Raw genomic sequence first — 27,844 nt, forward strand, 5'->3', positions numbered from 1 at the left:
TGCAGATCCTAATGGTCAATTCAGCCATTTCAGCTTAAAGGAAACCACCATCATTCTCAAAGTTTTTAAAAAAATACTTTCAACAGTGTGGTCCTATGCACATCTACTCAGAAGTAGGTCCTATTGCAGTCAGTGGGGCTTATTCCTAGTTAACTGTGTCTGGGATTGCAGCCTAAGCTATCTGCAGCAGAAATGGCTATATGTTTCAGTACATGCAAATCTTAAACATGAGCAAATGGTGAGGCACATAGAAGTGATGGGGCAGGATAATACACATCAGAATGTACGTGTATGTGCAGGGAGCTGAGTTATTCTCCAGGTCTTCCCTTGGGCCTGGACCTTCACTTGAATTTACCATACCCCTGCAAGAAGCCATTACTCAAGCACTCTTAGACTGTCCAATCCAAGGCTGGGGAACCTCACGCCCAAGGCTGGGGAGCGGAATGTGACCCTTCAGGCCTCTTTATCTGGTCCTCAGGCCTCTTCCCTGGTTACACTCATCCTCCAGGCTATGCCTTCCACCAACCCTGCTCTGAGTGCTTTTGCCTCGGGGGAATCCATCCTTGAACTGTGATAATGCCTCTTGCTTGTCTGGATGGAGGATGAAGAGATAGATGTGTGTGGGCTATGTGCATGTGTGTGTGCATAGAAACCTCTGGCTTTGGAGTGGCTGAAATGTACCCTACTATAAAAAAGAGTCATATCTGTTGTTCCACCCACTTTTGCCACTGGCATACAACCCCCAGGACATTGCCCGTGACAGAACACCGACTTGGACTGAAAAAAGGCTCCCTACCTCTGGTCTAACACTATGGTAGGACCCAGCTTCTTGAGGGAATGCCTACCTACCTACCTACCGATTGATGGATTGTACTTATATACCGCCCCATAGCCGAAGCTCTCTGGGCAGTTTACAGTAACTAAAAACATTAAAACAAATATACAAATTTAAAAACACATCTTTTAAAAACAATTTAAAAATTTAAAACAATTTAAAACACATGCTAAAATGCCTGGGAGAAAATGAAAGTCTTGACCTGAGGGAATCATTAGCTCATTGGCCTGGAGAATTCCTCAGCTTGAAGGCAGTTCCTGGCAGGGATCATGTCCAGAGGAACAATTATCACCCTAACCAGGTTTCTGAATGGTTCTCATTTATCGCAGTCCTGCTACCTTCTTCAGTTAAGGGGGGGCAGCAGTTTCAGATATCTAAGAGTTATCTGCATTGTCATGAACCTGTACCTGTTCATGAGTTATTAAAAATCTCATAAGTAATACCTTGGCTCAAGCAAGGGACTCTGGGAGATTTTACAGTTAGAAAAAGCCTAGCCTCTGCCAATTTACAATCCTGAGTTTCACTTCCAGCTGAAGACAGTTAGAAGAAGCCTCAACAAGCTGCACCTGGTTATCTCTGCTGATTAGCAAGTGCCTGGCACTCAAGGTCATCCCTGGCCTGTGCAGTTTGAAACACAGGTGGGAGGGGGGCCTGCAAGGCGCGAAAAAGTGAGAAACACCTAGAAGAAGGTTACATCAGCCAACTCCTGATTGGTCAATTAATCTTGGACCGTTAGGATTCTTTTCCTTAAGTACAGGGCTGGAAACCCTTAGCTTTTGTTCTTCTGCCTTTTGTGGTTCCATGGGGGTTGCCTATGGGGAGGTAACCTATGCCTGGTTCCATTGCTTTATGTTTAACATCCATCTCTCTTAGGAGAGATGCCACTGCAACCAACTACCTCATGTGTAAGTAGTTAGGTAAGCTAGTTTGTTATTTTCTTGTTGTGTGTATGAATTCTCTTATAAGTACCCCCTGTTTGGGTGACAGGTCTTAAAGGATTATGTGCTGCTATATTTGATGTGCACTTATATATATCTTAATAAAGCTACTTCTATTTAACCTGGTGTGTTCCTTGAGAGAAGGGGTGGTTCTGGATTCAGTACCTTGACCATTCTCAGTCACGTAACTACCAAAGAGGGAAAAGTTAAAGCTTAAACTTAATTGGAGGTCTTTAACCAGAGGTTCCTGGCAAGGAGTGTAACTTTGGCTCTTGCCTCATAGGATCTTGGTTTGACCTATTTTCTGGGCTCAGAGATCCCCTGGCTCTGAGTGGACCAGTAACAGGGGTGGTGGCAGCCTACCTTCTACCTTGCAGGGTTGTTGTGAGCGTACACAGCCTTGGCAAGGGTGAAGTGGTATTTTGGTTCCAGTCCCATTTTCCCTAAGGGTGGGGTTTGGGGTCTGACGCATGATCCCTGTGCCTTGACGGTAGAGATTCATGACATGCATGAGTCACCATTAATTTGAGCAGCAATCCCAGTGTGCAAACACAGGAGTACTGCCTGAATGTATGGCGCCATTAGGCTCCTGCTAGAGTGCAGAAGCTCTCGCTCAGGTGCCAGGAAAATGACTACCCCAACCTCCATCCTCCAGGGCTAGAGCAGCTTGGCTTGTTTCTCCTGAGTTCAAGCGATCTGCCCATTATATACAAAGGCCCCCCAGTGAAAAGCCCCTGCAGGGGCAACCATCCTAATGATTCATGCTTTCATTGAACTCTCAAGCCAAGATGAACTTTTGTTCAAAACCACTTAATGGGATTGGAGGGTTTTGAGTCTTGGAAGGACCAGAGACAGCTTCATGTCGTATTTATCACTGTAGGTCCCATTAGGCATCTGCTTCTGAAGCCAAAAGCACTTCTCCACAAATTTGTATAATTAACAAAGCTTTGCAGCAAACACTGCAAGGCCCCATCTGCAAGCTTTTGCATAACATGCAAATGAAGATTTAAAACAGCTGTTACTGTACTCCCAAGAGCTCTTTTTTCAATACATGGAGCCTGCTTTCAAAAGAAGCCTTCCAATCAAGACATTCAAGATTAACTCCTTATTATAACGTATGGAGCATGATTCTAAGATGACTAGTTATATTGCTTTGTACTGTTAATAGCTTTAAGGTGAGGAACCAAAATTTAATGCCTACTCATAAGATGAGCTTTACTCCAACCAGCTTTTTGTCACACTTAGGGTTGCCAGGCTCAAGGCCTGAGAATGATTCTGTATCTTTAAGAGAAGAGAAAATTCAGCCACATGCAGGTTTTCTTGCAACACTGTCATGGGAAAAACCACAAGGTGAAATTCTCCCTTCTCCCTGCACAACTTTTAAAGATACAGAAGACCTCTTGGAGGCTGGACCTGGCAACCAAGAGGTCTTCTGTATCTTTAAAAGTTGTGCAAGGGACGGGAGAATTTTATCTTGTGGTTTTTCCCATGACAGTGTTGCAAGAAAACCTGCACTTGGCTGAATTGTCTCTTCTCTTAAAGATACAGAATCATTCTCAGGCCCTAAGTCTGGCAACCCTACTTACACTATAATCATAACTGCCCCCACAGAATGAAGTAAGGCAAGTAATCACCAGAGAGAGATGGCCTTTTCAGAAGTGGCATCAGGGTTATGGGACAACCTTCCCAGGGAGGTTTGCCTGGTGTCATCGTGGCTGTCTTTTCAGCTCCAGAAAAAGACCTTTCTATTCAACCAGGTGTTTTAAATAACTTCTCAGTTGTAAAATCAGTTGTTATTTCTTTGGGTTGTATCCTATGTTACAGTTAGGTAGACCCATTAACATTAATGGACATGTCTACCTTAGGCCCATTTATTTCAATGGATCTACAAAACGTAGTTAAATACAACCCTTGATTTAGATTTGGTAGCAACACTCCATTACAGAGATTTCCCCCAGTCCTTCCAATTCCCAAAATCTCATAATTTACTATACAGGAGTTTGAACATAAGGAAAGAGTATGAGCTAAGGATCAGTTATGATTTTTGCTGTTTTAAACATCTTTTTAGAGCCAAATATTTGGTTCTGACAGTCTGCCTGCAATGTCAACTGACTCACAGTTTGTGATGTTGTGCTGGCATAGTAGTCGGTAGTACCTAGCCTAAAAAAATGAATGATAGTTTCCTACATGGGGACTCTGGCAGATGAGCCATAAAAAATAATAATCCTGAAATCATCAACTGGGGTGGGGAAACCCCACAAATAATGCTAGCACTTAAAACAAAGATACCAGCAGCAGCGTGCTAAAATCATTCTAGCGGCTCACTGATACACAGTGTGAGCACAACCATAACATGGTGGCTAAACTACAGGTCACCAACATGGCACCTGTGGGCACCTTTGAGAGCTTCCCTGGTGCCTGTAAAGCTTCCAACATCCTCCTCCCCCAAGCCACTCACTGTCCCCTTTGTGGTGGAAGTAGCTGCTAAACCAACACATTACTCAACAGCAACGATCCCCTCTTTAAGGCAATTTTTACAGCTAAATCGAAAGCAGTAAACTAGCTACATTAACTAGGAGCAACCCTGGAGCATGCATATCTCCCCCGTGTTTTACAATATATAGTGATATTTGCTATACCTCAGGGACAGCTCTGCTTACACAATCAGAAATCTCTCTGTGCTGCTTTGCATATGCATGAGTATTCCCAACAACAACAAAAGCAGCAGAAAAATACAGAATACTTTGATTAGTTCAGACAATTCATTGCAAAAGAAAAGAAAACCTTAGAATCCTCAGCTGCTGCTAGGACAATTCATGCTGTGGAGCAGAAGTACAGTTTTGGTTCCTTTGGTACAGGATGCATTGTTGCAAGGTGCAGGCAGGCCACAGTAGCAGTACAGGCAAAGTAGCTTAACTCTCACGGTTTCTCCCTCCAGAGAATTGTGGGATCCCTCTAAGAGAGAATTCTCAGCACCATCACAAAACTGTAATTGCTCCAGACAGCAGCTGTCAATTTTAAGTATTTACAGCATACAGCCATGACATGTGCATACATCATTCCAAAGCCACTAATAAAGTATGCTTTTTTCCTCTTCAGAAAGGTTTCACATGCAAATGTATGCAGGTTTAATCAATTAAGTAGTCAATCAACCAGAACTTCTCCATTTCATGTTTCCAGTGACACCAAGAGCTCTTTGTGGGATAAAAATTTCTTGCCTCCCACAACCCATTCTACAAAGAGCTCAAGGAGTCACTCTATAAGGCACTGGTGGGCTTGAAACATGAAATATGTACCAAGGGACATAAAAATATGTGAAGAGCCCTGCTAGATCAGGTCAATGGCCCATCTAGTCCAGCATCCTATTTGCACAGTTGCCTATGGAACCCTTTAGATCCTGCTAGATATTTCTTTCTTTCAATCCCATTTTGAAATGAACTGCCTTCAAGTCGATCCTGACTTATGGCTACCCTATGAATAGGGATTTCATGGTAAGCAGTATTCAGGGGGGTTTACCATTGCCTCCCTCTGAGGCTAGTCCTCCTCAGCTGGCTAGGGCCTGCTCAGCTTGCCACAGCTGCACAAGCCAGCCCCTTCCTTGTCCGCAACTGCCAGCTGGGGGGCAACTGGGCTCATTGGGACTATTTTAGGATGCCAAATTCTAACTCTCTGCTATATTCTGCAGTTTTCTGTGTTTGCACAAAATGCATGCTGCCCTCAAACTGTGAACATGAAAAGTGCATCTACTGCAGAGATTTCCAAACTGTGGTCCATGGACCACCAGCAGCCCACAAGCTCCATTCAGATGATCCACGGTATCTCTGTAGATTGGTGGTTGAAGATGGGAGATGGCACATCCATTACACTGTTCATATTGATTTTAATTACATTTTAATTGTTTCTATTTCTTATATTGTATTTTATTGTATTACTATTTGAATTTTATGAAATACAATAAAGTACACCTAAGTAATTAACAGTTAAAATACAATTAAAAATCATACAGCATCTAGCACAGCACATTGCAACTGCTACACCAGGCAGAAATATCATTAAGCGGTCTGCCAAGATCATAAGCAATTTTCAAGTGGTATGTGGAGGAAAAAATGTTTGGGAACCACTGGTCTTCTTTACGGGATAGCTATTATTACAGCTCAAGAATATGGAACAAGTTACATTTCATATAACTATCCTCTAGGCCAGAAGTGAAGAACCTGTGGCCTTCTAGGTAGGGATGATGGGAATTGTTGTTCAACAACATCCAGAAGCCATAATTTTCCCAGCCCTGCTCTAGGCAAAGCACTAGGTTTGATTACTCTGGAATAATAGCTAAGTTTTTGTGACTTCTGTTCACAAAACAGGATGTTTTGTGTGAACATTATTATCTACATTCAGGCCTAAACTGAGACCTCTTCCACTACAAGTGTTAAATTTAGCACAGCAGAACTAGGACGACGATGCCGTGATCGGTTATTGCTGTTGTGAATGTATCCATTTATGGCAGGTGTGGGAATCTTTGGCCTCCAGATGTTGCTGAATGACAACTCCCATCATCCCTAGCCACTGGCCATGTTTGCTGGGGCTGATGGGGCATGTAGTTCAGCAACATCTGGAAGGCCAAAAATTCCACCACCTGATCTAGAGGGCCAAAAGTTCCCTACACCTGATTTAAGCTTTACATAGAATTGTCACAGACAATGCCTACTGCACATTTTGGCCCAACTGTTTATAGCTTTTTCTCTCTTTATGTATTACTCACCCTCTCTGTATCAGCCAACTGAGGATAGCATCTCAAGCATTTGATGCAATAGTCTCTAGTCCAATAAGGTCATACCACAATTAATCTGCACGTCTTTAAGATGCCAAAATATTCTTCACTATTATTACCTAAATACAAGCAAAATCCGCTTCACAGACAAAAACTAAAACCATTGTTTACGTCTCTGCTCTCATCTGACATTAAAATTGGTTAATATGATCCTACAGACCTCTAAAGTAGCTTATTCAATTAGTTAAATACTACTGATGTTTCATGTCAAAAAGATTTCCGTTACCGACAGCCAAAATGACCCAAAGATATGATGCAACCAATATATCTGTTGCTTATTTCCCTCTACCCCTATTCCTTTTTCCTTTTGTTTCATGTCTATTTGATTATCAGCCATTATTTTAAATTGTAAAATGACTTAAGTAAAAATGTTAGAAAGGTGGTACATAAATATAATAAATCAAAGAACTAATTTACTAATGTCCTTTAAGTACTCCAAGGGATTTTCTAGCAAATCAGGATGATTCTCTAGTTCCAAGTATTTGCTGTGATATTTCAACACTTTAAAGCAGTCTTCCTCAACCAGTTGCTCTACAGATGATAGTGGGCTCCAATTCCCATCAGCTCCAGCTAGCATGGCCAATGGCAGTCTGAAACAACTGGAAGACACCAGATTGGGGAATGCTGCTTTAAAGAGACTCCTGGATACCTTCCAATTCCACACTGGTTAGGCTGAATTGTAAATAATTCATAAATAGCACAAACAAACAAATATAGAGTTTGGATGGCTGTAGTTTAAACACCATCATCTGTATTCAAATAATTAATTTGGATCAGATTAATCCAACACGTGGTGCAGTGAGCAAAGTGTTGAATTTGGATGTGGAAGACCCATACAAAACCAAGCTAATTGGTACAACAGCTGCATTTGGACATCATGCTAAACCATAGTTTAGTTAAGCATGAAGTGAATGAGACTAGACCAGCCCTGGACTTGCACACACCGCCCTCCTCTCTGGCACAGCCATGAGGTGGAATTTGGAAGCTTTTGTTTAGCACAGCTTGTCGTATCATCCAAACCAACAAATTGTTGTTAACGTTAACAGGGTTTTTTTTTAACACGAGCCAACTTTAAATCATGGATGAAAAGAAGGGACATGTCACGCTAAACTATAGCTAAACTGTGTTTAGCATGACATTCAAATGTAGCTGATGATAATTTTCTGATCAAATTTAGATAATGGTTAATTTTCTTCTTCAGGCTCAGTTCTGAACAATGTTTTTTAGCTGTGAGATAGGTAAAGACTCTTATGGCAACCTCAAGAAGATCCACTTACACCCAAACATATACATACCTTGAAATCCTGAGACTATCTGTACAACATCTTCATATACCATTAGAGTAGCTGAGCGTTCAGGAAGAAGGCCAAGGCTTAGAGAAGAAAACACTGTGGAAGGGAAATTGGTTAAGTGGGATATAAAAAAATCTTGAAAAAATCTTGCCCATCTCCACAATCTTTCAATGTTTGCTAACAAATGCCCTTTTTAGATAATGCATGTATTTTCCAAACTATTGTATGTCCCAACTATATCACATGCATTGATTTCAACAGATTTTGTATGAAGAAGTGTGCACCTGTGTACCAAGTAGAAAATCAACTTAGCAACAATCAAAAAACCAAGATGAATAGGGAGGAGAATGATGAACATCTCAGAAGAGATTCACTACATGTGGTTTTTTGTTTTGGACACGGTGGGCAATATAGCCTCATTGTCCCTCGAAAAACAAAAAATCCAGGACTTGACAGGCTTATATGGCACAGTGTACAAAAGGATCTAGACCAGAATTCTCTGCTATCCTCCAGAAGTTGTTAGACACCACTCCCACCAGCCCCAGCAAGCATGGCTAAGAGTCAAGGACAATGAGAGCTGTTATCCAACATCTGGAGGGTTGTAGATTCCCCAGCTCTGTCTTAAATGCTAACTGCACTGGAACTCAAATTCAGCACAGATTTTCTAAGAACTAGGATGAGAGGCTTCCAAATCTAAGGAAATGGTTAACAGATTTGACCAAAATTTGCATCAAATTCAAATGTCTTCATTCCAGTAAATGCAGATCTAGAAGTAGAAAAAAAGATTTTCCAGGAGCTGGAGGCATACCCTCCAAATCTGAGGGGGTGTTGTTTAGTGGATTTTTCTCTAGAAAGCAAAGGAACTGGGTGTCAATACCACTAAATATGAATCTGCAAGAAGAACCTGTATCTTTCCAAAACTGGAAGTATTTCCCCTAAAAAATTCTCTACAAAACTGGGAAACAGTATTTAAACTAGTAGCATTGAAAATAGCAGATATTCCATCAATGTTCATTTAAACAATAATATAGAGAGGGGGTGGTGGCAAGAGAGATTTTCTTCTAGTACAACTATAACACATTTACATTTCTAGAATGCTCTGCTAAGCATTAATAACTTCACACTGTACATCAAAATCTTCTCAAATTTCATCTGTTCCATCATAACAATTTCTTTCCTCATATATAGTCTCATACTAAAAGCGCATATCAGGTATAATGTACTACAAGAAGAATGAATTATGGAAGAGGTAGCACGGAAGGATGGAATTATAACAATTTTTCTATCCATCTAGTTTTATTTGTAAGGAGGAAAGCCAATGTAACTCAAAGAGATGAAAAATATGTACCAATGACTTCCTCAATTAATCAATGAATGAAGCCAATCATGATCTATGAATATTCCTAAGGTTTTCTGCATAATAATTTGGCCCCTTTTTGGCTGGTTTTTAGTCATTTGTAAAAATTAATATACAATAATTAAAAATCACATTTTGTAATGTTCTTACTAAATATCATGAATAACAGTATGTCCCATAGAATGAGTCTGTTAAAAGTATGGTGTTTATTTTATTTTTATTTTCAAAATAATCTTCATGAAAGTAATCTTAACAAAATAACCTCAACAAACAAGAAAGAAAATAAAACACAACATGTTAACTAGATACTTATATAAATTACCTAGCTACATAATTACATAGTTACCCATTCTTTGCATGGCTATTATATACTTTAAAGTCATTAAGGTATATTGTGTATTTTATTACAGATCTTAAAATTATCTAAAATCGCTGAAAGCCAGGTTTCCATATTTATATATAAAGCATTATTTTTGCAAAAAATAAACAAATGAAGACTATTTTACAGTAAATTTATTCTAACTCTGTCTAACTTCTTTTATTCTTGTATAGTGTATTAATTGGATCATTAGTGAAAAGACACACATTTTATATATCCATTCTCTTATCGCGATTATCAGGGCAGCCCCCAAGGCATTTTGCTGCCTGGAGCAAAGGACAAGATGCTGTCTGTCCTATTCTGCATCCAGAAGCCAACTGGACTGGCAGATTAATCTTATTCCAACAGTAGTGACAGGACAGCATCCTCCACCACACCTGAAGGCAGCAGGCAAGTTTAGATCGTGTGCTGGACAAGCCACGTGATATACGCCGCTGTGTACTTCAGCATGTCAACATCCTTTCCTGCCTATCTTCTCCCAGTATTTGCTACCTGAGGCAGCCGTCCCACTCTGCCTAATACTAGGGATTGTTGCGCTGCAGCCAACTCAGAAGGGACAGGAAGGGGGGAGGCATGAGTTTCAGGCACCTCCGCAGCCAGAAGAAGCAGAGTTGAGGAGCAACTCCCTCCTCACCAGCCCTATGATTGTGCCATTGAGTTGGTGCCTGGGGCACGCATCCCCGCCGGGCGGATATACTCTCTATCTGAACCAGAGTTGGCAGCGTTAAGGGAGTTTCTGGACGCCAATTTGAAGAAAGGCTTCATTCGCCCTTCACAGTCCCCAGCTGGTGCACCCCTGCTGTTTGTGAAGAAAAAAGGGGGGGAGCTCCGTCCCTGTAATGATTATCGAGCCCTAAACCAGCTCACTATCCCCGATAGTTACCCGCTGCCGCTCATTAGGGAAATGTTGGAGAGGTTGCGTTCCGCCAAAATTTTCACGAAACTGGACTTGAGAGGAGCTTACAACAAGGTGAGGATTAAGGCAGGTCATGAATGGAAGACTGCGTTTAAGACCCGTTACAGTCAGTTTGAGTATTTGGTGATGCCATACAGGTTGTCGGGAGCACCTGGAGTCTTCCAAAATTTTATGAATGACATCTTTCGGGACTTTGTGGACCGCTTTATGATAGTGTATTTGGATGATATCCTGATTTATCTGAATACTCCCGAGGAACACGACTCGCATGTGCGTGCAGTGCTGCAGAAGTTACGGGAACACCGTCTTTACGCGAAGCGGGAAAAGTGTGGGTTTGACCTAACCACGTTGGACTTTCTGGGGTATCGGATCTCTCCAGCAGGAGTAGAAATGGACCCAGAAAAAGTTCGTTGTGTACTCACGTGGCAACCCCCCAAGACCAAGAAGGATTTGCAACGCTTCTTGGGCTTTGCAAATTACTACCATCGTTTCATTGCCAACTACTCCCATCAGACCGCACCGCTCACGGATTGCCTGAAGGGCTCAGGCCCTTTCCAATGGACAGAAGCTGCACAAGAGGCTTTCGAGAGCCTGAAGCGAAGGTTTGCTACCGAACCCATACTACAGCATGCCAACCTGGCGCTCCCTGTTGTGGTAGAGATGGATGCGTCGGACGTCGCAATCGGAGGGGTTGTTTTGCAACCGGCCCAGAAAGGGGGAGAACTGATGCCTTGTGCCTACTTTTCCAGAAAGTTAACCGACTCTGAACAAAACTACACTGTGTGGGAAAAGGAGCTATTAGCCATTTGAGGTGCGCACGGACCATCATAATCTAGAGAGTCTTCATACCGCCCGTAAACTCAATCAGAGGCAAGTGCGCTGGGCTCAGTTCTTCGCACGGTTCCATTTCAAAATTCATTATATCTCCCAAGCACAGAATAAGCGGGCTGATGCCCTCTCAAGGAAGGGATCCTACCCCAAGACCGTTACAGTACATAATCCCTCCCGAGCAGGGAGTAGTAGGGGCCTGCCAAGATTCTTGGGAAGCTGAAGTGCGTGAAGTGCAACAACAGGACCCTTTCATGCAGGAGCAGCGGGTTGAAGAGGGCGCATCACCCAGGCAGAACCGAAGGACCTTATATGGAAGGATGGCATACTGCACCATCAGGAAGCTGTTTATGTGCCCCCCGGAGAACTGCGAGTGAGGGTACTACGTCAGTGCCATGACGCCCCCACGGCAGGCCACTTTGGGGTTTTTAAGACCATTCAAGCTGTCACTCGGGAGTTCTGGTGGCCCAAGGTGAAGAAGGACGTAGAGCATTACGTTCGCTCTTGCCCCACTTGCATGAGGGCTAAACATGCCACTGGGAAGCCACCGGGGCTACTGGAAGCCCTTCCTACTCCAGGAGGACCTTGGCGAATGATTACTATGGATTTTATAACAGACCTTCCACCTTCGCAGGGGAAAACCACAGTTTTGGTGGTCGTTGATGCCTTCTCGAAAATGGCTCACTTCATTCCGTGCGCAGGGCTCCCAAGCACTCAAGACACTGCCAAGTTGTACGTGCAAAATGTGTATCGGCTGCACGGTCTGCCAGACAGCCTGGTTTCCGATCGGGGCACACAATTCACCTCGCGTTTTTGGCAAGCGTTGTGGAAGTTGCTGCAAAGTGAGCTGAGACTGTCGTCTGCCCATCATCCCCAAACGGATGGGCAGTCTGAGAGGGTCAACGCAGTGTTGCAACAATATTTACGTTGTTTTGTGGGGTATCAGCAGGACAACTGGATGTCCTACCTGCATTTAGCAGAATTTGCCTATAATAATGCTGTGCATTTGCACATGCAACAGACTCCTTTCTTCGCCAATTTTGGCTACCACCCCCGAGCCTTCCCTGCCCCAAAAGACAGTCTCTCAGTCCCAGCCGCTGAGGATTACTTGCAGGAACTTCACGCTATGCAACAGCTACTCCAAGAGCAACTAGAACAGGCCAAAGCGGATTACAAACGCGCAGCTGACCAGCATCGGAGAGAGGGGGACCTCATACGAGTGGGAGACCAGGTCTGGATCTCTACACGTTTCCTAGCTATGCCTGGCCGGTGTCGTAAACTGCAGGATCGGCGTGTAGGGCCCTTTGAGGTGGAGGCTCAGATTAACCCCGTGGCTTACAGACTAAAATTGCCGCCCACCTTCAAGATGCACCCAGTCTTCCACAGGGCATTGTTGACCAAGGATGCTGTCCCCGACCCTCACCGTCCGCGAGTGGAGCCCGCACCGCTGTTGTTGGTAGAAGGGGAGGAGGAATACAAAGTAGAACAGATTTTGGACTCGCGAAAACGCCGAGGGCGTCTTCAGTACCTGATTCATTGGAAGGGGTACGATCCAACTGAACGTTCCTGGGAAACAGAGGAGAATGTGCACGCTCCGACTTTGGTGAGAGAATTCCATGAGGCTTATCCAGAGAAACCTAGACCTCAGGGGTGGGAAGGGTTAAAGCATGGAGGGGGGGATGATGTTGCGCTGCAGCCAACTCAGAAGGGACAGGAAAGGGGGAGGCATGAGTTTCAGGCACCTCCGCAGCCAGAAGAAGCAGAGTTGGGGATTGTTGTGTCTGAGCAGGATCGTGCGGGAGGGGGCAGCCTGCTCTCCAGCCAGTTCCCACGAGTAACGCCCTTTCCGAGGAGCCGAGTGCACCGCCCCCAGTTGATGCAGAGGACTTGTGGGGGGCAGCTTCAGAGTCAGTGCGAGCTCCTCCTTTATCAAGCAGTTCCCAGGAGGATTCCAGTGTGGCACCGCCCCCTGACCTCGAGCCCGTTGCTCGGGAGCAGGTGTCTTCAGATGAGCTGTTGGATGCGCGTCCCCTGTCTCCTTGTTCCCGTCGCCGTGAGAAACGGACAGGGCAAAGAAAGGAATTACAAAGGAGTCAGAGATTACGTTCGAAAACATTTCCTATATAAGCCTGCCGCTCCCAGTGGGGGGTCGTTGAGTCAACTTCCTTCACACGCTGCAGAGCATGTCTAGAGTATAGTTAGGGAATCTAGTGAGTTAGTGTAGGGTTTCCTATGAAGCGCAATGCCTTTGATGTATCCATTACTCTAATAAAACAAGATTTACTTGCGCACACACTCCAGCCTCATTCTTTCGGCTCTGGAAGGGGCAGAGATAGTCCTTGTGGATATAACTTGCAATCTCCAATACCTTGTATAAAAAGACTTGGCAGCAGTGACAATGTAGGATGCCACTACTAAACTATCATGCACAGTATATATAGTATTGTCTTATCAGGATGTGTTTTATTCTGTTGATTATTTTTAAACCCCACATCTATTCTATTCTATGAAACAAGAGCTGTAGATACAAAAATATTTTATGAACGAAGACATAAAAATGTGATGTTTCATGACTGTGTACTAATTTATCACATATAGATGAGGTAGCAGGGTTATTTGGTGCCTTTTAATTTCCACTGAAAACAATCCTTGTGTCTTCAAAACTCTCGAGGTGGGACTATGTTAGTCACACTTAGGTCCTATACACATTTGGGTAGCTTGATGGTTCTTTTTAATTAACTGCTTTATTTCTTATGGTTTTAATGTTAATTGTTTTACTGTTATTTTAAACCTTGGGATTTCAGTGTTCTCTTTTATTGATTTGTTGAAACCCAGCTTGGGAGAATATACACCTTAAAAGGTGAGGTAGAAATCCATTTAGGAAAAAAAAGTGTGAAAAGTTAGTCATGTCTTAAGTCCTACTGATTTCACTGGAGCCAAAGTGCAACTTAAGTAAGTGAGTTAATTTTGTTGTATCTTAAACTAATTTTTGCACCGACTGGTTTTATGTCTGCATTTTCATGCATTTTAAATAGGGTATGGGCTAATTCTTGAGACAGTTCAAAGTTGTATGCACTTCAGAACCACGGGTGCTCCACACAGAGACAGTCATGCCCGGGCTGCTAGCACAGAGAGACTGCAGCATTCATTGGCTGCTCCTGACAATGCTCACTTCTAACAGTGCGTGCTTAAAGGCAACATGTGCAAAGTTCTGATTGTTGTGAGGATAAAATAGACAGGAGAACCATATACACCTCCTTGAGCTCCTTGGAGAAAAGGTGGGATACTAAATAACAACAACAACAATAATATAGTGGTTACTATATGAAATACTATTTGGATAGTCTGGGACAACCTTCCTCAACCTTGTGTCCTCTGGAGGTTGCAGGATCAGCCGCAGCCAGCACTGCCAATGGTCAGGAATGATGGGAGATGTAATCCAACAACATCTGGAGGGCACGCTGATCTAAGATCACTAGTTTATCCCCTTACTGAGAGGCTAACTCAGGCAACAAAGTTCTTGTTTGACCCAGAGATCTGTCTCTTTTTCCTCTTTGTCATCAGGATTCCTCAAGCTCATTTGTTCTTAAATGTATTCAGGGTTCCCAGATGGGGAATTTTTACCATTAGGGTTTCTCCCACATAACTCTTGGCTGAGTTGACGAATGTCTTGTTTTACCTCCATTCAAAGTATGCCCCAGTTGGCAGTATCTGAACCAAAATAAGGCTAGTTGAAAATAAGATTTGCACACTGATAACACTAAAACATTTAAAAACTTTAGGTTTGCATTAAGCTGCAGTAATTTATTTCTATGCATAAAGCAGCATGAATTTGTACCATGCTTTTTTAAAAAACAAAACAAAAAACTCTCATTTGGCCATTTATTGGCCATTTATTGCAGAAACTAAGTGCAAATAAGGGGACAAAATAATGGCTCCATCGCACTACAAATAGTGGCAAAATGCCTAATGAACTCAATGGAGAATGCCCAAACAAGTGTTCCTTTCAGAAGTATGCACTCATTTGAAGTGCTTTCTCTTGAAAATACTTGGATATGCAACGAGCCTAGTTCAGATTTCAATGACTTGTTAAAAGAGCTGCAAATTTGGTTCTTTAAAAAAACCACCATTAAAAGCAAAACATGTACTCTAAGGACCCCTACACAAAAGAAATATGGGCTAAAATAAATGAAATAATCTTCCTTATGCACTAATGGCACCCTTCAGTCCCTCTCTCTCCCCCCCTGCCAAAATCTAATTAGAAGTGAAAGAAACAACATTGCCTAGTTTGGCATTTTTCAAATACAGCAATAGTAGCTACATGGGAATCCCAGCATCTTCTGATGTGGCTATGAAGGTAGCAGCTTACCCAGTGACTTTTATAGGATGCAAATTTTATAGGATGTGCACTATACGTGTTCCATAGCCTTGTCTGTGGGAAGGGCCACAACTCAGTGATAGAATATCAGCCTTGCATGCAGAGACTCCTGCCTGAAACTTTGGTGACCTACTGTTAGTCAGTGTAGACTATACTAAGCTAGATGGATCAATGGCCCAACTTGGTATAAGGAAGCTTCCTGGATTCTTATATTCCACAGCTATATGTCCATTTGAGAACCTCTGCTCTATATAACACAAACATATTTAAGCATGCTAGAACCCTTTTCAAGCATGCTAGATCAGTCAATGACAGAGAGGCCTTTTAAACGCTAAAATGGGGATAATGCTTATGTTACTTCCCTCAAAAAAAAAAGATTGAAGATGGCATCCTTTTTGCTTTGTGCATGGCATATACTAGATACCCAGATGTTATCATTACCTTTAAGTCTAAGTTTACGTTTAAATGTGAGGGATTGCAGTCATGTTTTCCCCCTTTTGTCTTTTGGAACCTTCTCTTGTTTTCTTTTTATCTAGCTTTTAAATGGCAAGTTTTGTCAAAGAATTTTTTAATTTAATTTTTGTGATGTTCCGTATACCAAGAGAGGCATAATCCCTTTACTGTTGATAATGAAGGATAAGGAAGTGGTCTATTTGTCCAGACTGGTGAAAAACTGTCATTACAATTGCTACAATAAGCAGAAAAATCATTAATTGGTCCACCAAGACCAACAGCAATTTTCAAATGGTCTGTGGGGGGAACATTTGGGAACCCCTAGTCTAAGCCAAAATACAGGCACTGGGACAAAGCTGCTGAAAACAGGGACAAATTAAAGACCTGGCTCAAGGTGTATGGGGAGAGATACTGTCCCTACTGGGCATTCATATTCTGCTCATGTTAAAATCATCAGGTTACTCCGATTTCCAGCATTGCATTTTTTTAAAATCACATACAGTTTTGTATACCCCCCTTTAGAAGTAAAATCTTACCTCAGAACAAAAATAAAGATCTCTTACCAGGCAATCTTATCGGTTTCCATGGCGCAGAGTTTGGCACATAAGCGTGCTTAGTTGCAGTAACGATCAGCTGACTGCCCAGCTTATACTGAAACTTGATGAAGGCAGTGCCATCTGCTCCTGAGGTTCCAGAGGCAATGGGAATCTGGTTGGTAAAAATCTCAATAAAGGCTTCGGTGACTGGCTGATGTGTGCTGGCATCACTTACGTGGACCTTCAGAGTCACTTCTACAACAACAACAACAGAAAATAACACAGCAGTTAACCTTTGGGTTAATTAATAATTTCACATTCAAACAAAACACATACATATATAAAATCTACTCTCACGTATACCCACCCATACCTTGGATGGCTTTAAAAGAGGATTAGACAAACTCATAGACGATAAGGCTATCAGTGGCTACCAGCCATGATGGCTATGCTCTGCCTCCACGGCCAGAGGCAGTATGTTTCTGAAATCAGTAGCTGGAAACTGCAGCAGGAGGGAGTGCTCTTGCACTCAGGTCCTGCTTGTGGGCATTCCATGGGCATCTGATTGGTCTCTGTGAGAATGGGATGCTGGACTAGATGAGCCACTGGCATCCAGAAGGTTTGTCTTATGTTCTTACCTTAAGATCTTCATCTGAGCATCTTGTCAAGCAGCCCTTGCTCCCATGGACACCAATGGCATTCCCCATCCCCACCCCGCTTAAGCCCAGTTCTAAAAGGAGGAGAAAGAGAAGGGGAGGAACGTGTTTTGTAGCAGGTTCGCCAAAAGAAAAGAAGGGGTGATCCTGTGCTAATTCTTACCCCACTTTTGGCTTTGCCCCAACCTCCCAACTCCAGCCCTTCCACCCTGGTATGTGGCTCTCCACCCGTTATAAAGATCCATGACTGCACCTTCCCCACCTTTTTTTTGAGTTCCCCATCCTGGCAGCTCTTCCACCAATTCCAAAACTGCTTTTTTTTTAAAAAACCTCCCTTCCTATATGCACATAATGGAAGGTAAAAAGCAGCTTGGGGTATTGCCAAAGGGAAACTGCGTGCCCTATTTTTATTTGTAAGGTTTTGTGCTATTCCCCCCCCCCAACTGCTTTATAAAAGCAGAGGTGGTGGCAGGAAAGGAGGGGGGAGTTTTAGCACCAGTTTGGCAAAAGAGAAGAAAAACGCTAGATAACACTCCAGTGTGCCTACAGAGGTGTGGCTGACCTGCGACCCTCCAGATGTTGCTGGACTATGGCTCCCATCATCCTTGACTACTGGCCATGCTGTCTGGGCTGATGGGATTTGGAATCCAACAGCACCTGGAGGGCCACAAGTTAGGCATTCCTGCTGTACAGGTTTTGCCTACGTGCTTGTGGTTTGCATCCACAGCAACAAAGTTCTGCATGCTTTACTTTTCAATACACAAAATGCTGAAGTTTTTGATGAGTGCATGTGATCTTGTTCAAGAAGCTAGTACCATTCTATGGATGCTATTAGGTGCTAAATGTGCATTTAAGAATGAGCTACTGATCTTTAAAAACGCATTACGCAACCCCATTCCTGCTAACACAAATCATCCTATTTACGGCAGTCATGATTCAACATTCACTCTAAGAGCAAGTACTTGCTGTCCAGATTTTTTCAGCCTCCTACACATGTGCCATTCTCCAAGAATGCCACCATAGCAACAGCATATGATTAAAAAAAAGCCATCCACGTCCTTGTGTTCCATATACAATTTTTTTTAAAATGCCAAGTTTTTGGAAAACGTTAGCCTTGACAGTTTATATATAAACTACACCAATGAGACATGCCAAATTGTTTGCACATCTCTGCTGGTGTCCCATGCCCACATAAATGAAACAACTTAATTCAGGGATAGACAAATGCCCCCCCAGATGCTGTTGGACTCCAACTCCCATATCCTTGACCCCTGGCCATGGTGGCTGGGGCTGATGTGCATTGTAGTCCAACAATATCTGAAGGAGACCACATTGGCTATCCCCACTTCCCTAGTCTGGAATATTAAATTATGAATACATTGAAGTTTCTAGCTTACTCAAAATGCTTCAGAACTTCCTGTCAAACCTGAAACACAGTGTATTCGGAAGAAACATGCTAATTAAGGATTTGTGATTTACATTTTTACAAGCTGTAAAGTAAGTAGCAAAATGAGCTCTTTCTTAAAGAAAATACTGTAAGAAACCAGTTCTTAGATCTAAAGCTGGACGGGTAGGATGTGAGCTGTTAGCATTTATTTTCCTTTGACTTGACTATTAATTTGGAAGAACCAGTGTAGCAAAGAATAATGAGCCATGCAGGAAAGAGGGGGTGGTAATAATATAGGCCAGCTGAACACTATGGTTACAAAAGACTGTTCAAAACCAGAAATTCTGAAATGGTGTATTTTACACTGAAAGAACGTACAAAATTAACAGAATATTTGGAAGAAGACAGGAGATACTAAAGAGAGGCAAACAAATGATAAGAACATAGGAAGAACCTGCTGGATCAGACTAAAGGCCCATCTAGTCCAGCATCCAGTTCCCATTCATTAGCCAGCCAGGTGCCTAGTGAAAGCCCGCAAGCAAGACCTAAGTGCAACGCAGCTGCACAGATTTAAAATGAAAGAACTGAAAAGGAGCTAGATCACTTCTGAGGGCCACATGCCAGTGCTTGGTGGACCCAAGGACAAAAGTGGGTGGAGCAATGTACACTTTACCTCTGTAGAGCAGGCTAGTTTCTACACATGCTCGAACACCCCCCTCTGTCATCCATCCTGGCAAGCAGGAGGAATTTCTGAGTTCAAAGGCACATTCTAGCCAGGCACAAATACTCAAGGAAGGTGAAAGCAGGGCCAGTAAGGGATGTGGCCTAGGGAAAAAGAAAGCTGCCATCTTCAGAGTGGCACTCCTTGGAATTTTTGACAATATCTGACAATGGTGAAATATTAGACAGGCATCTGACAATATCTGGCCCAGTGTGTCAACCTTGGCTGCAGCACTGTAGTGTAGAGGGAGACACTGTGCATCTGTAAGGTGCTTCTAAAGTCACCGAGTGTTTTTTAAAAAACAAAAACAGATACAAAACAACAATATGTGTATTACAAATAGATAGCAATACCATAGATCTGCAACAGAGCATAGTTGCAGAAGTTGCATTGCATTTAGTGGTCTCACAAAATACACATGCTCCTAACACATACATTCCTTCTCCTTGAGCTCCTTAACAAATTATACCCTACTTGTTTTTACAACTTAGAGGGCACACCAAAATCACTATCTTAGGGTGAAACATAGCTGTGCAAATATAACTCTTTTCAATTGCTAAATTTGTTCTCGCATACAGGGAAAACAAAACCACTGTGGGTTATCATTTGGGAAAAGGTAACTCCAAGAGAGACCAAAATCCAAAACCTACAATCCTTTCTGCTTTCTTAATCTGATTGTTTTAAGATTTTAGCAAAACCTACACTTCATTAAATGAATCCACTTTACTCCATCTGTTTGGCAAGCTGAGATTTTTCCACTGTTTAAAACAAGTTTCCTAAAAAAAAAGAGAGGTTCAATGAAATGTCCCAAAGCAACAACTTGAAAGAGTCACTTGGCAAGCAGTTAGGTTTCCTGGCTGCCAGACAAATGCTGATGTATTGAGGACTGAGCCATAAGCTTTCAGTGTCAGCACAGAAAGTGTTTGGATAACAAAGGCTCAACATGATGTTTGCCTTAAGACTTTCCAGGTGGGATCAATCCCAATTTCCAAAGATACTTCCTTACTGAGGCAGAGAAATAATGGCATCATCATGGCTTAAATCCGGGTTAGCCCTTTAGATGCTGTTGGACTACAACCCCCATCATCCCTGACCATTAGCCATGCTGGCTGGGGCTGACGAGAGTTGTAGTCCAACAAGTCATATGCAGTATTATTTTAAAAGAAAAGTGGGGTATAAACATTAAATCTAATTTAACCTAACATCTGGAGGGTACTACATTGGCTATTTTGGTTTAAACGCTGGATGATGCCACCTTATGGTCCAATGCTGTTCTACTTACTCCCCGCAATCCCTGAGTAATAGCTGTAAAAGGATGCATATCACCTGGCATGGATAGATACCAATTTTCAGTTTCTCATTTTTCCAAATTTAAATTTATTTCATCCCATTTCCACAATCAGTTGCAACTTTTTTAAAAGAAGTAAACACAAACATTCACACTCTTTTTTATTCACATTTCTCCTGATACATACATGTTAAGACACAATTTTGCCTAATACTGAAATTTTGCCAGCAGTTTCCCCTCATATAATGCATTTTTCTACATATGCTTTCCTCTTATACATTCTTGTACACATATTTTGGCTGGAGACTTGCATCACAAAATAGCAAATTTCCTAGGATAGTGAGTGGCAATTTGAAACCTGGTCTCCTCCATCCTTGTCTGATATTTTACCACTCAACCATGTTGCCACACTACCACATAAATTTAATGCAAACACCACATGACCTAAACTGCCGAATCTCATAAGGAAAAGTATTATGCAAAAGTCAATGCCACCTTATATATAATAGGCCATTTTATCTATAAAACACATCACTGGTCTTGGGAACATATTGGGCACAATCTGGATTAGTTATGTAATATGTGAAAGTATTCAAAAATAATTTAAGTGCTAATCGCTATCCAAAGCTAGGGATTGTTGTATGTGCAACTGAATGAACTCCTACATTATTTCCAATGGTAACTAGCTGCCAAATTGTCTTGTGGTTAAGATGGAAAAATACTGAAATTAAAATATTTCCCACTTAAGTGCACATCTGTAAGAGGGGAATTTCCAAACTCTAAGACATCCTAGTATAAAAACTAATTTATTGCAAACCCTATAGAATTGTTTTAATTTGTTAAACCTTAAATTGGCATAGTCTGTGAATACCCTTTTGTTAAGTGATTCAAAACATATTTATAATTAACCTGAATCTCACAAATAGCAATAGCTACATTAATGGTCCTGGCTTTGCTCTTTCTAGGTGCCAAACCATAATATCATTTTCAACATGTATTTTTATATTACTGTATTGTATAGTGATACTGTAAGAAAATACTGGAGCCAGATGCCACATATCAAATAATTCTTTAGAAAGAAAACCCCTTATTTATTTATTTATTTATTTATTTTATTAAGCTTATATACCGCCCGACTAGCAACAGCTCTCTGGGCGGTGAACATTAAAAATACAATAAAAATAACACAATACAGTATATCACAATACAAAACTGTACAAAAAAACTGTACAGTCTAAAATCAAAATATAATAATTTAGAATTAACAGGAATTAAAATGCCTCAGAGAAGAGAAAGGTTTTAACCTGGCGCCGAAAAGATGATAGTGTCGGTGCCAGGCGCACCTCCTCGGAGAGACCATTCCATAGTTCGGGGGCCACCACTGAGAAGGCCCTAGATCTTGTCACCACTCTCTGGGCTTCCCTATGAGTCGGAACCCGGAGGAGGGCCTTCGTAGTAGACCGTAGTGTACGGGCCGGTTCATATCAGGAGAGGCGTTCCGACAGATATCGTGGTCCCGTGCCGTATAAGGCTTTATAGGTAAGTACCAACACTTTGAATCTGGCCCGGAAGCATATTGGAAGCCAGTGCAAACGGGCTAGCACAGGTGTTATATGCTCAGACCGCTTAGTTCTTGTTAGCAGTCTGGCCGCCGCATTTTGCACTAGCTGTAGCTTCCGAATTGTCTTCAAAGGTAGCCCTACGTAAAGCGCATTGCAGTAGTCCAGACGCAAGGTTACCATAGCATGTACCACTGATGTGAGGTCCTCCTTACTCAGATAGGGACGTAGCTGGGCTACCAACCGAAGTTGGTAGAACGCATTCCGAGCCACCGAGGCTACATGAGCCTCAAGTGTGAGGGAAGAGTCTAAGATGACTCCCAGACTACGCACCTGTTCCTTTAGGGGGAGTGTAACCCCATCCAGGACAGGGTATATATCCACCATCCGATCAGAGAAACCATCCACCAACAGCATCTCAGTCTTGTCAGGATTGAGTCTCAGTTAAGAACAAACTATTTCCTGAAAAAGAATTAAAGATATGACTGCAACATTTTCAGGCATTAGGCATAAATTATATGCATATTACCTGGTAATATTATAAATGCTAAGGTGTTTTTGGAATTGCTCATCTACCAGTACTCTGTAATAATCCATTCTATGGATTTAAAAAAACAAAAACAAAAATCTTTCCCTACTCTGAAAAAAAATTAATCTGCACATGACTTTCAACAGCAGTTAAGTCATGCGTACATTTAATACTTAGCAAAAGCAACGCTCGGTCACACTTTGTAGAGGCAAGATCACCGGCAATGCCAGATGTCTTTTAAAAAAAGACTGCAAGGTTTCAAAGATTTGATATTTGTAGAGGTAAGAAACAGAAAAGCTGTTTGGGAAACTTTAAGAACATAGGAAGCTGCCTTATACCAGGTCAGATTATTTGTCAAGACTTGCCCAGTATTATATAGTGAGGTCTTTCCCATCATCTCCCATCTGATATTTTTAAACTAGAGACTCCGGGGATTGATCTTGGGACCTTCTGCATGCAAAACATGTGCTCTACCACTGGGCTATGAGCCCCTCCCTTATAAGACATACCCATACTTTGAGGCACGCTCATATTCTCGTTTTAATATTTTTCAAAAGCATCTCCATAGCTACCCCAACCCTGCAATCAATAGGGAGTTGAGACCTTATGTCATGGGTTCAGGAGGAGCCCTAGATTAGCTGCCAGGAACTGACACCATAGGTGGACCATGCAATCGGCACCTTTACCCCCAAACCCCAAGAGCAGATCTATGCTAAGGTTTTTGGTAAACTGGGAAACATTTTGCCCCAATGTTCCATTTAATGTTTTAAAAGCGTATTTATATAAACAGAAGCATAATTATTCAGTTTGGCCATCCATCCAACCAATGTTTCTGAGATCAGATAAAACAGAGGCACAAAAATTTCAGAATAGATTTGTACACAGGAGCTAGATATTTCAGTCTGATCTCAAAAATAAAAATACATTAAATTTTTTAATTACAATGTTAGATGCACAGCATAATCCAGAAAAATTAGTCTCCAGAATTTATCAATTAGTGTTAGCATCTTTCATGGGATCCATCAAAATAATGTGGAAGCATGAATTAGGCTTGACCATTGCAGATGAGAAATGGGCAACTCTGTGGTTAAAAAAATCCTTTCGCTCTCTATCAGCCCAAATAAGGGAAAACTCTCTTGTCATCCACAGATGGTATATGGCCCAAGTCAAAGTATCCAGGATTACAAGCTCTACAAGTCCAAACTGCAGAAGGTTATGTGGTCATCTTGGAACTTATTTACATACGTGATGGTTTTGACCTTTAACACAAAATTTTGGGGTTGTTGTACAGGAATTGAAATAATGACATTCAAATAACCATCCCACTAGCAGAAGCCATTACAAGGTTTCCTGCTAGTGGAACAGGGCGTAGCCCCCTCCTCCTCTTGTGCCCCCTCCCCCAAATCATCCCCATAATGCATGGGTTAGGAGAGGGGCGATCACTCCATCAGGCAAACAGAAATGTTTGCACTGACAAACTGATCTCATTAGTGCTACACAGAATTGAAATAACATAATAACTTAGTTTATTTGTATTTTTTCCTTGAATTTGGTGCTCCCCCTTAACTTGGCACCCAAGGCGACCACCTAGTTCGCCTGTATGGACGGGCTGCCCCTGCATCAGTCCCCAATGAAGCGCCCAAGGGTGCACATGAGCCTGCAGAGACCTTCCCTGGAAGCTGCAGGGTCTGTTTCCCACTCCTCGCCCCATTAAATTAGGCTTTAACTCTTCCTTTCCCAGTTGTGGCCCACCACCAGAACCCCCCCCCCAAAGATGTGATTAGGTTTCAGACAAATCTTTTGTTGGTTACAATATAAGACTTCTCCAAAACCTAATTATAATAGAGGCAGGCCAGGGTTTTTTTTCGGGGGGGGACACAGCTGGGAAATTACCTCTTCCCTGGAAACATCATCCCTCCTGTTGCATTTATTGGAGCCAATAGATGACTTTTTGCAAGCCTAACGTGTGTGTGTGTGTGTGTGTGTGTGTGTGAGAGAGAGTGAGTGAGTGAGAGAGAGAGAGAGAGAGAGAGAGAGAGAGAGAGAGAGAGAGAGAGAGAATATCTTCCTGGAAATTGCAGTTGGGGAGGTAAAGTTAACTTTTGCCTCCCCAGCTGCACTTTCTGGGATGATATCACACACCCATCCTGCAATTAGCCTTAGGGGAAAAATACTTTTTCAAGTCTACTTGCTAGCCAGGGGGCAGGAGGAAGTGTATGTGTGTGTGGTTGCCATGCATGCCTCTATGTGTGTGTGTATGCACGCATGCACACGTTGTTGCTGTGTCTATTACAGTTTCTCCAGTTTGCAAATGATGAATATATTTATTGATCTAGCAACCATTACAAAGATTTGCAAATGTGCCCAGTGGCTCAACAAGGCAAGCAATCTCTGTATACTACCACAAACGTAATCCCTACATTTTGTAGACGAAGCAAAGGGACGTGGAGAGAGGAATTCAATAGCCATTCAGTCCACTGGAAAATTTACTAACCCAACTGATTCCCCTTTGCATAAGACTTCTCAGCGCACAGCTCTATCACTAACCTGCTGCCATTCATTACCAACAGTATTTCTTTGGCAGAGGTTTCCATTTCAGCCCCTTAAAAAGCAGGTAAAGCAAAGCACATTGTTTTAGAACATCTTGTAATGATGCCAGGAATATTATTTTGAGTTATAGACATCTGAACTTGCAGGGAATCAGTCTGGAACATATGCCCAGTTTGTTTTTATTCTTGTACCAAATCTTGCCTTGCTTTTCTGCACATACTCTGAACATTTCTAACTATTTATGTTATTTCTGCACCCTGCAATGTTCATGTCTTCTTATTCAATAGAAAATGTTTAATTAAACTGCTGCACAACTCCTTTCAAGATAATTAATACAGATATCCTCTAATATTGACCGCAGACTCCTGAAGCTGATTCAAGAACTATACAGCAACACAGAAATGAGGGTTAGAGTTGGTTTAAATGGCGTTCTGACAGAAGCATTTAAAACAACTGAGGTGTTAAACAAAGATGCCTTTTGGCTCCCACCCTTTTTAATATTTATGTTAATGATTTGGTGCCATGGCTAGCTTGAGTAGATTCCCCTTCCCCAGTAATTAGGAATAAAAACATCTTTATCCTGATGTATGCGGACGATCTGGTGCTCATCTCCCTTTCTTTTTTGGGCCTTAAAAATCTTTTGGATGCATTTCGTGCCTACTGTAAACGTGAACATCTAGCAATAAATTACTCTAAGACTAAAACTATGGTCTTTGGTAGACACAGTCCAAGGTACAAATTGACTTTAGATCAACAGGTCATAGAACAAGTCTATTCATTTAAATATTTGGGCATCATCTTCAGCGAGTCCCTCTCATGGAAGTGGCATAGAGAGGCGACGAAGCTGAAAGCAGAGAAAACAATAGGGGCACTGATGAAGTTCTATTATAACAAGGGAGGGCAGTTGATTGAACCTGCCTTAAAAATTTTCTGTAGCAAAGTGATTACACAAATGCTTTATGGTACAGAAATTTGGGGGTTTGATATTGATACCATTAAAGCCCTGGAAACTGTGCAGAATAACTTTTTCTGAAAACTTTACTTTCTTCCATCAGGAATTCCAGCAGGTTTCTTGCGAACTGAATCTGGTTGGCTGTCAATAAAGACAAGAGCCAAGTGGGTACAGTTAAAGTATTTTAAATTAACAGCCACTCTGTTAAATGAACGCCTTCCAGCATTGTGCTATATGGATATGAATAACAATCAAAACTGGAAGTTAACATCCCATAGGCTCTTATACAGTTACTACCTCCCTGAGCTGAACTCTCTCTTGGGTATGGATAAGAGGCATTTAAGGGACTGGCTTTTCTGGATAGATGCTAGAAGGGACTTACAATTAATTCAGATCTCCAGATTTCCCCCATGGTTCTCGTTTGTGAAAGCTGAACATTTTAGAGTCAGTTATTTGACCAAATTAGTGCCAGTCTCCCTAACAAATGCTTTTATGGAACTACGTTTCCAAGTCATACCAACTGCAGTACTAGATGGACACTACAAAAAGGTGCCATTTGAAAATAGACTGTATTTGGGACCAATGTCAGGTGGAGGACATTGTTCATTATATGTTAATTTGTCCTCTGTGCAGGCACCCAAGAGAGAGATTTTTGAAACCTTTGTTGTCTCAGGGAAGTGGGAATGCCCTTGTTGAATCAGTACTATTCCTCTTGAGCAATACTAATGGTTACGTGACATACAAAGTGGCTCTTTTTGCGCTTGCTGCGAAAAAGATTAGAAAGAAAGAACTAGATAAAATTGCTACAAATTGTTTGGGAGATTCAGAGTCTTAAATTGAGCTCGCTGATGGTAACTCTGACATTCCTTTATATTATTGGTTGCAACAGCAATTTGTTCTCTGTATACTTCTACATACCTCTGTATGTTTTTAATGCATTTGTCATGGCCTTTAGCTAGTACAATAAATTGCATTGCATTGAATTAATAGACATTAAATTATAGGATGGGTACAGAAAAACCTCTTTAGCTGTTAGTATAATAAAACTCCTCTAGTATAACCTGCGATCCTTTGTAACAGTTGCCATTTATTTTTCCATGCAGTTTTCAATGTCCTGCAGGCCCCTGCTTGCCTCCAAATCATCCTTAGTTATTCTTCAAATAAATACTTCCACCCAGGCTCTGTATTACGCACTGCACAACAATGATAGGGTGATCAAAAATATAATTTTTACACAAAAAGCACATGCTAACAATTTGCTGTGAACACATCTTGGCATAGACCATAGTTAAGAAAAATGTCACCATTTCCTTCCTGAAGCAGACATCTGACTGTTCTGAAACAGGTGGTAAGGGGAAATCAATGGACTTTAAACATACTGGCCACTGGGATGGGGGTCACTGAAATTTAGCAGCTCTTACCTATAAATATTAATCACAGTTGGAATATTTGTGAGCTGTCT

The 27,844-nt window shown here is 41.9% G+C and overlaps 1 protein-coding gene across 7 annotated transcripts in view; it reads right to left on the reverse strand.

The window, feature by feature from the left end:
* FAM171A1 (family with sequence similarity 171 member A1) overlaps positions 1-27,844 on the reverse strand; it is a 102,966-nt gene that overhangs the window by 31,976 nt on the left and 43,146 nt on the right. For 6 of the 7 annotated variants that reach the window (XM_061587754.1, XM_061587758.1, XM_061587756.1 and 3 more), the window contains 2 exons: positions 16,768-16,995; positions 7,897-7,989 (listed from right to left, as the gene is read on the reverse strand). In XM_061587754.1, the coding sequence (XP_061443738.1) occupies positions 7,897-7,989; positions 16,768-16,995 (321 nt within the window). Of the gene's footprint in view, positions 1-1,037; positions 1,264-7,896; positions 7,990-16,767; positions 16,996-27,844 lie in introns of those variants that run through there. The other variant, XM_061587760.1, reaches the window with a different exon arrangement.

Source organism: Rhineura floridana, chromosome 10, assembly GCF_030035675.1.
Source record: "Rhineura floridana isolate rRhiFlo1 chromosome 10, rRhiFlo1.hap2, whole genome shotgun sequence".
NCBI lineage: Eukaryota > Metazoa > Chordata > Lepidosauria > Squamata > Rhineuridae > Rhineura > Rhineura floridana.